The sequence below is a fragment of the Engraulis encrasicolus genome, chromosome 3 (assembly GCF_034702125.1).
Source record: "Engraulis encrasicolus isolate BLACKSEA-1 chromosome 3, IST_EnEncr_1.0, whole genome shotgun sequence".
In the NCBI taxonomy this organism is placed as follows: domain Eukaryota; kingdom Metazoa; phylum Chordata; class Actinopteri; order Clupeiformes; family Engraulidae; genus Engraulis; species Engraulis encrasicolus.
The window spans coordinates 28,440,458-28,449,618 of NC_085859.1; the positions used below are offsets into that span (position 1 = coordinate 28,440,458).

At 44.0% G+C, this 9,161-nt stretch overlaps 1 protein-coding gene across 3 annotated transcripts; it reads right to left on the bottom strand.

Moving 5' to 3' along the window:
* Positions 1 to 354: 354 nt before the first annotated feature.
* LOC134445326 (cilia- and flagella-associated protein 95-like) lies at positions 355 to 8,996 on the bottom strand. Of its 3 annotated transcripts, XM_063194409.1 has the most exons (6): positions 8,879 to 8,996; positions 8,473 to 8,584; positions 7,546 to 7,661; positions 5,918 to 5,998; positions 3,747 to 3,807; positions 355 to 646 (listed from the first exon to the last, which is right to left on the bottom strand). In XM_063194409.1, the coding sequence occupies exons 1-6, from the start codon at positions 8,911 to 8,913 to the stop codon at positions 452 to 454; spliced, it is 600 nt and encodes a 199-aa protein (XP_063050479.1). In that variant the 5' UTR covers positions 8,914 to 8,996; the 3' UTR covers positions 355 to 451. The 3 variants fall into 3 exon arrangements, with proteins under 3 accessions (XP_063050479.1, XP_063050480.1, XP_063050481.1); XM_063194410.1 differs by lacking the exon at positions 8,473 to 8,584 and having other exon boundaries at positions 8,879 to 8,976; XM_063194411.1 differs by lacking the exons at positions 8,473 to 8,584; positions 8,879 to 8,996 and adding an exon at positions 8,099 to 8,181.
* Positions 8,997 to 9,161: the final 165 nt, after the last annotated feature.

Below are 9,161 nucleotides of genomic sequence, written 5' to 3' on the forward strand. Positions count from 1 at the left end.
TAATAAGACCACACCAATTCTTTAGAGTGGGACTTGTGGGAAGTCTGATGATGAGGGCAATGAGGAGCCAGAGCAGGTACACATCATTAGTATGGGTAGGGGAGAGTGAACAGGTGTTTATGGGGATTGGGGAGTGGGATGATGGGGGATCTGTGGTGGCTGTGCCAATATTCAGGATGTTTCAAATCCCACACGTGAAAAGAAAATGAATGAATTCATAAGTGAGTCAAGTAGCATTGAAGAGCAGACCGTCACAAGGGTATAGTTTAATTCATCCCTCTTGTGATTTCTACTTGTTATTGCAACTAAACAAATCTGGAAATGGCGAAAAAAAATCTGTACGATAAGCTGCACTGCGAGAGATTTACATTTATTACCAGGATTACCGGACCACACATGGCACTAAAGCAACATGCCAGAGCAGACTCCCTGCTCATCATCGCTCAGCATGTTACTGGAGGGTGAAATTGGACTGGTTGCGGCCGCCGCGGGGTGCGTATATGACCCTTGGCCGGCCCTGCGCTCCCTTGTCGTCCTGCCAAGTGTTCTGGCCCACTCGCTTGTGTTCCGCCACGTCGGTGAACTCTGACTGACGCCGGCGGAAGTCAGGTAGAGGCTTGGCGGCAGCCATCTTCTCCACCGTGACCTTCGAAGAGAATAAATACAGAGGGGGAAAAAGCAGAGAGTTCAAGGTTAGCAGTACTCTAGAGATCAAATGAACTCCCACTTGAGAAACAGAAAAAGGAAAGAGATCCCTCTGCTCCAGTTACCTTGTCCCAGTGTGTGCAAATAGCAATTCCAGAGTGGGAACCTTCTTAAATGAGTAAATCGATAATTGTAAAACTTTTTTTTTTGTTTAACTTTATTTGTATATTTAAAAAAATAAAAGTTGCTCCATGTGCTAAGACGCCATACCATAACATCGGGGACCCCGATTCGATTCCAACCTGACCATTTCCCAATTCTTCCCCCCTATTTCTCCCATTTATTATTTCCTGTTACATTCTCTCACTGCCCTATCCTAAACAAAGGAATAAAGGACTGTTAATATCTTTAAAAAAAAAATGTATTGATTTCTATTTATTATTTTAAGATTTTGGAGCTTTGCTTTTGTAGCCCATGTGTTGCGGCAGATGCTGAGAGCACACACACACAACAACACGTGGGCTGCTCCGGTACTCGGAGTGCCGTGAGGATTAAGTGCAGAGGAACAGTGGGGTCACAGCAGGGGTGAATTTCTCAAAACCAAAGTTGCTTACTACATTAGCTACTTCGTTGCTTTCAATGCATTTTCCCATTGGCAACTACCGAAGTTGCTAACAGGCTAACAACTTCCCTTTTGAGAAACTCACCCCAGGCCTGTCCTGTCTATTTGCTATTCCATTCTGTTACGAGGTAAACACAGGCCTCTCTCAACCAGGCAAGCAAACCAGGAAATTGCCTGTGGCCCCCCCAGCTGAAAAGGGGGCCCCTTGGTAATGGCTTGCTATGTGGGCCGTATTTAAACGACAGCAATGACAACTTTGTGAGTGATGCAAAACTGTGCTAAATTCAAAGACGGCAAATTGTAATGACACTGCTATCCAAATCTCTTTAGAGTGGGGCCTCTCCACAATATTTGAAGAGGAAAGAAAAGATCCCTCTTGGCCTAGGGCCTTCCAATACCATGAAACGGCCCTGGGTAAACGAGCCGTTTTCATCCTCCTCCCTAGAAACTCCTGCACACTGACTGACTGCAAGGCTGCCTGCTATGTAGCCTATGTGGGTCATAATTTCCTCAGGATTCAGTTTATTAGCCTGCCACTGCTTGCTGCTGCACAAGAAAATGACGCCATGGCGTTCAATAAACATGTGGTCATCACTTACCCACCATATGGCAGCTTTCTTAACCTAAAATGACCCCCTGAAACGTGACTCTCAACAAGCGGCCCACTGCTGTAAAGAACCCTGCTGCCCGTTCTCTTCTGCTGCATACAAATCCTGCTGCTACACAGGGCCGCTGACAGCTTTGGCTGGGCCCGGGACAAAGTTATCTGAAAGGGCCCCAAATCTGATACAAACAATGTATTGAGGACAAATTTTTGGGCCCCCTGTCTCCCTGCGCCCGAGACAAGTGACCCCTTTGTCCCCGGCCCTGTCAGCTTCCCTGCTGCTACACAATCTTCTTCTGCAGTGCACACAGGGATCTCATTGTGCAGCAATTCATATCTTTGATTTCCTGTCCAACTTCAGAGGAGTTAAGGTTTTAACGTGAAGCGTGTGCCGTCCGTTGGGACTCAGAGGTAAGAACTCCGTCCAGCACGCCAGAGCTTCCTGCTGAGGCGGAATTGCGCTCCATATTACACATATGATTGCTGTTATGAGGGTATTAAGTTTGGAAACTATTCTGAGGAGAGCCAAAAAGAGTGGAATAATGGAGTAGTGCAAAAAAAAAATCCTGACATCAGAAAGCATCAAAGCATGGACGGAAATTTACAAACCCAAATTAATTTGGGCGAGTGTCGAGAGCCTTCGTCTCGGAGTGAGTTAGCCATGACAGATTCATGGCCTTAGTAGGATGCAAGGGTGAGTCCTTAGCAGTGAATTAGGCATGACGGATTGCCTTGATAGGACACAAGGGTGCATCCTTTTGGATTTGGCGTCCACAGCTCATCCTAACATAGGCCAGAACTCATGAGCTCATATCTTTATTAACATCTGTGCAAAGCGCAGCAGGCTTTTAACCTGCACATTTCAGGCTTGGGTTGGTACCTCTTTGTTCTCAGGAAATATGCAACCTTGCGACTTTAAAAAGTAATTAAAATGTGCCATTAAAACCCACCGCAAAAAAGTTGCTCATTGCACAATATTGCACGATGTAGCAGCTTCAGCTTTTTTCCGTATGGATTATAAAAACAGGGAAAAAAAAGAAACGTGAGTGAGATTACAGACATCTGGCTGCTTTGTGTGTGTGAAGTCTGATAAAGCTTTTGTAATTATTATCATTTTCCAGCGATGTGAAAATGTGCACATAAGGAGTGAACAGTCAGGTCCTCAAGTGGAGTAAAAACAATGTTAATTTGTCATGCTCATTTTTTGTGTTGTATTAATCATCTCTGTTGTCTCCTTTTAGGCATGCCCTTATCTCTCCTCCTTTATAAGCGGAGTTCATAGGTGATCTGTCTCGTCCCTCTGGGATTAGTGTAATATATACTGTAGGCCCGTGGAGGCCGCAAAGATCTCACGAACCTGCGTGCCTACATGCCTGTCTAACAGAGATGGGACCAAGTTGCTCATTTGCAAGTCACAAGTAAGTCTCAAGTCCTTTCAATCACTAAGTCTGAGTCAAGTCACAAGTTCAGGCACACTGGACCAAGTCAAGTTCAAGTCCAAGTCATAGCCAAGTCAAATCCACAAGTCTCATTTTTAAGTCTCAAGTCCTCAACAAGTCACCGTGTGTTCTACGTGCATTTTCACAGCTATTTTTGGTCATAAATTCATTATCTCACATTTTTAACAAAAAGTAGTAGGTCTACTGTTACTGATTAAGGGCATTTCATTTAATTTTCCTTTTTTTCATGTAATATTTTCACCTAAAAATGCATGAAAATGATTATATTTAGACTGTCGAGTCCAAGTCGAGTCATTCCTAATATTGCCAAGTCAAGCCTCAAGTCATCAACTAGTGACTCAAGTCTGACTCAAGTCCAAGTCACAAGTTGCAAATCCACATCTCTGGTGTCTACGGTGTCAAAGGAGAGACTCACCACATCAGTCTGAATGTGATACGGACGGGCGTAATCCAGCTTGTGTGTCGTGTCAAAGTCCCTGCAATTGGACACATGTTAGAGCAGCATAATGTAAAAAATGTCATAAAAAAAAAAAAAAGATTCACCAGTGTTGTTCTATAGATAACTGTCAAAATCCCTCAATACTGCATACAGTCTAGCAGCTCATGTTCCTTTCAGATAGCAGTTGAAGCAGTAAGCAGAAGCAGCATTGCACTGGACTATACAATGTAGACCTGTCTGGGGTGATTTTGACATATGCCATCGGGTGATTGGAATATGCATTCACTGCATTGCTATGGTGTGTGTGTGTGTGTGTGAGTGTGTGTGTGTGCATGGCGCTTGTGTGCATTGTGTGTGTGTGTGTGTGCGCGTGTGTGTGTTTTACTTAAAATTGCACTGTATGGTGAAATGCAATTTCAATCCTCTGTGTGGTGCTTTTTTATACAAAGGGAACTGTCAATAAGGTACACTTTGATTTTGACCTTGCAACAACGAACTAAGCACTACTACGACATAAGTTAGAACGATAGGGTTTTAATGTTGTGATGCTGTGATGCTGTGAACGCATCCATCCATCCTGAAACACTTAGAGTGTGTGTGAGATGAGCCAGCTGCATGTCCTGGTCCTAAGCAGCAAGCAGGAAGGACCAGTCAGTCGGCCTCACTTTTTCCACGCCGTCATGCCTTATGTAAGACGAACCCTGGAGTAGAAAGGCTAATTCATGTTTTTTTTTTTTTTTTACAGCTTCTTCTGCGGGACATCGCAGGTGTTTAGATAACACCAAAACTAATGTTATTATGAGCCACACACACACAGCCGTCAGTCACATTCTAAATGATGCTAATCACAACACAGTTTGCACGCTAGTCGACAAAAAAGCACCGTTATGTGATCACTGTGAGTCCAATCAATGTACATGCACGGATGTAGGTTCACTCATGGCGAATGTCAGATAACATCTGGTTGACCTATTTATCCAAATGTGTTTATCACCAGCTACTTGTCTCTGGAATATATAATTCGATCAAGGACTTGTTTGCATATACAGTACGTATATAATAACTGTAGTGTAAACGTTGGTAATTAAAAGACATTAAAGACTTCAGCACATGTGCATCCATCCCATTGCATGTCAGCTTAAAACCACACTGAAATGAGAGCCCAGCTCAGTGGCTCCCCCCCATACAGGCATGCAGTCCAGGCCAGGCTGCATGCAGTCCCTGAGTACATTCCAATATGCAACCTTGTGTCCTCCACTTGTGCTTGTTGCCTCACATTCTGATACTCTGATACCTTCTGTCAGCCTAGCCACAACAATTTTTGGGGGACTATTCTTCATTCACCATCCAATTTACAAATGTGAAAATGACTTTACAATTGAAATTTTGCAAGATATAGACGTATTACTTCCTGTTACGGGGCCACGAGCACAAGTGGAGGATGCAAGTCTGTATATTGGAATGCAGACCCTGCCTGCCTGCCTGCCTGCCTGGCTGCCTCCTTCCCTCCCTCCAGAGAAGGCCCCTGCAGAGTTAAACAAATACACACCTCCCTCCTCTGGCTGTAGGCAGTAACACACAGCCACTGGCTATCCTGTTTCAGCACTTTGTGACTTTGTGTGTGTGTGTGTGTGTGTGTGTGTGTGTGTGTGTGTGTGTGTGTGTGTGTGTGTGTGTGTGTGTGTGTGTGTGTGTGTGTGTGTTTGTGTGTGTGTGTGTCTCTGTGTATGTGTGTGTGTGTGTGTGTCTGTGTGCGTGCGTTCTTATCAGTCCTTACCAACTGCTATGAAATTTGCTTCCAGCACGATTTGGATCTGTAATGCTGCGCAACTGATGAGATCCAAATAAAAATATTAGTGTGTGTATGTGTGTGTGTTTGTGTGTGTGTGTGTGTGTGTGTGTCTCTGTGTGTGTGTGCTTGGATGCGTGTGTGCGTGCGTTAGTGTGTGCCTGCGTGCCTGCATCCGTGCATAACTGTGTTTCACGCACACAGTTTCAAGAAAGATAAATACATCTAATCAACATCTTGGTAATTGGTGTTGTGTATCTCAGTTGTGCGGTGGTGGTATCTGAGTACAATCGTATGATGCCATGCCGTGATAATCCTTCAGTAAATATCCTACTAGCTACAGTAGCTAGTTACTTACATTTTGTTATAGCCAGGGGGGTATCGAGGAAGGGCACTGTTGTAATGAGAGCATCCCTGAGAGCATCCGGGTAGAGCATCCCTGAAGAGACAAAGCACAGGCAGCACACACTGCTTAGAGCAAAGCACACAGACATCTCAGGCATGCATTTCGAGAAGATGAATTCGACCAAGTTAACCCATGCACACACGCATGCAGGCACACATACTGTATGAGGACTGTGCAAGTGCCCCAGACGCAAGTGCCCCAGACCAAAAGGAGAAACAATGGACAAACAAACAGTATAATTCGACTGAAAAAAACGCACACAAACACAAAGTTTAAATAAATGCACAATAAATACAAAAATAAAAAAGGCACACAGACAAATGGATATGTTGAAACCAGAAACTGGATAGTTTAAACATGTTAGCATATGAACATAACGTGGGGAAAAAAACACCATTGTGACAGGTGCGTTTCAGCCCCCCTAAAAAGGCTTTAAGAGGAGATTTCTAAAATGGTTCAGGCCAAAATGGTTGATGCATTTACAATTACATTACATTAGGGTATTGGTTACAGTCCCTGGAGCAGTGAAGGATTAGGTGCCTGGCTCAAGGGCGAGATAGGGAGTGGAAGGGTGGGATTCCAACCTGTAACCCTAATCTAATACCCATCTCCTTAACCACTACTTGGCCATAGGTGGCTGCACTAAAATATCCATACAAATGTAAACAACGTCCATGCTATTAATAAATACCCCTTTAATGTACACGTTATGTAAGGGTTAACGTTCGGCGAGAAGGTCGCTACCGTGGAATAGCAGCACGACAGAGAGAATCTTTAGACCCCGACGCGGAGCGGAGGGGTCTTGTTCTCTCTGAAGTGCTGCTATTCCACAAAGCGACCGACTCGCCGAAAGTTAACCCGCTTATTATATGGATATACTTAAATGATTCACACATGCGGGGACATTTCTTTAGACCTATTCAATGTTAAGATTGCTTCTGCGCAAAACAAAACAGTGCCGTTGTGGAACACCGCTAGGCAACAGCTAGGTAGGCTAGCCAGGACAACAGGTGTTGTCTATCACAGCAGCTGATTAGAGTGACAAAAGACCGGACCCCTTGCGGAGTGATATGAAACATTTGCTTTAGCCACTGACTTGTATACAAGCCAGTGGCTTTAGCAGTGAACGTCTTGTTGCCATTGACAGCGGTAGCCAGGACAACGGGTGCTGTCTATCACAGAAGCTGATTAGAGTCTTGTTGAAAAGTCGCTTTAGCAGTGAAAAGTCTTGTTGCCATTGACAGCGGTCTGTTATAGACCAACCCGTCCGTTATCGAAAAATAACAGACGTCCGAACGTTGGGGAGCCCCGTTGAAATGAATGGAGCATTCGACAGATGACGTCACAACCATATAATAAATATAGAGAACGTCATGCTTTGTTTTTTTTGTGTGTGGTCTTTTTGACTTTATTTATGATAGGACAGTGAAGGTGGCGACAGGAAGCGAGTGGAGAGAGAGAGACGAGGAAGGGCCCGCAAAGGACCCGGGCTGGGAATCGAACCAGGGTCAGCCACATGGTAGAAGAGTGCCCTACCGTTTGGCCACGGCAGGGCCAGAGTATGTCATGCTTTCTATCACCTGTCAAACTGGAGTAGCACCGATGGAATCATCATCTTTGTTGGAAGTTGAACAGTGTAGTCTTTCTTCATCTTGAAGCACTCAGACAACTGGCTGTTTGATGTGGTGCTCCAGTCCTATTAATTATATAGAAATAAGGAAATAGATACCCAGGTAGCAAAAACCGTTAAGAACAGTCGGCCCGATCTTGGCAGAATGTCGGCACTGTCGGCTGAGAGTCGGCTCGGCTGGAACACTGGTTACCGTGACTCAGCCAACACTTCATAGAACACTGAAAATAACTGTCACTTCATGCAGTAACTGAACCAATACTCTGCCGCCACTGAAAATAACTGTCAGTCTCATGCAGTAACTGAGCCAACACTGAGCCGACACTGTCGGCATACGGTAATAGGACCATTATTGGGCCGCGGACAAAGCCAAAATCGGGCCGACTGTAATCACTCGCGAAAAAAGGATCGGGCCAACAATGGGCCAGATAAAGTTTGCTACCTGGGTATCAATCTGAAACAAAGTGCATCTTACATCATGAAAAGAAGCAACGAGAATTAACCCTTTGAGGAGTAAGGATTTTTTCCCCAGTTCTTCTAGAATTTCACTTGAACACTCTAGCTCCCATAGAAGTATGTGTTAAAAATTCTGCAAAGTCCTTATGACATCATAATGACAACCTAAAATTCTGGCAAAATTCTAATGACATATTTGTGATGGTACTCCTGGAAGGGTTTAGAAAAATGACAGTATGTTGTTGTAGAAATAAGATAACATTAAACAATGGAAAGTGATCTAACTGCTAAGTTTGCAACACAATCTATGAAAACACATTTCAGAGACAACAAACACACATCTCTCTCTCTCTCTCTCTCTCTCTCTCTCTCTCTCTCTCTCTCTCTCTCTATGAGACTGAGGCATGTCTGTGCTACTTACAGCATCTTTGTATGTCCCAATATGTTTATATGTGGACTTATGATGGCACTTCTTTCCATCCGGATATGTACTGAAGTCATAGTCTTTGGGCTCTGCTTCTCTATTCTTGTGCCTTAAAAAGTATTCGAAGAACAAGGCAGAACACCAGCAATCATGAAGGACAATTAAAGTATACACAAGTAAAACAATTTCCAAGAAGCCTATGCTCCACAAAAAAGCGCCACAAATCTAATACCTGGCCACTAGAGGTTGGCTACTGAAAACACACAATATATAAGGCCTATATCAATTGAATAGGCTACCACCCATGAGAGACCAACACATATGGTGATGAAAAGACAGGCAGTTACTTATAATAACCAAAGTTTAGTAAACCACGGTTCTGGTCAGGTTAGGTATTACTCACCAGTTGGAAACAAGTGTTGGTCGGCTGTATTGCATCTTTGCAACTAAGTTCTGCACTCCGGTTTCCTCGCACTGACCTTTATCATTAGGTCACAGTAGGCCTACTGGAATTCTACAATGGAACCATTGCCGTTACTATGGTTACACTTTTAGCTTTGGTTGTGGAACGTTTTTGGTGGGTTCAGACCTGAGAGGTCAGTGCAACACAATGATACAGTAAGTATGTAGACCTCCTTGGTGCAACAAGACATGCAAACAACTGATAAAATAAACGTTATCCCTTC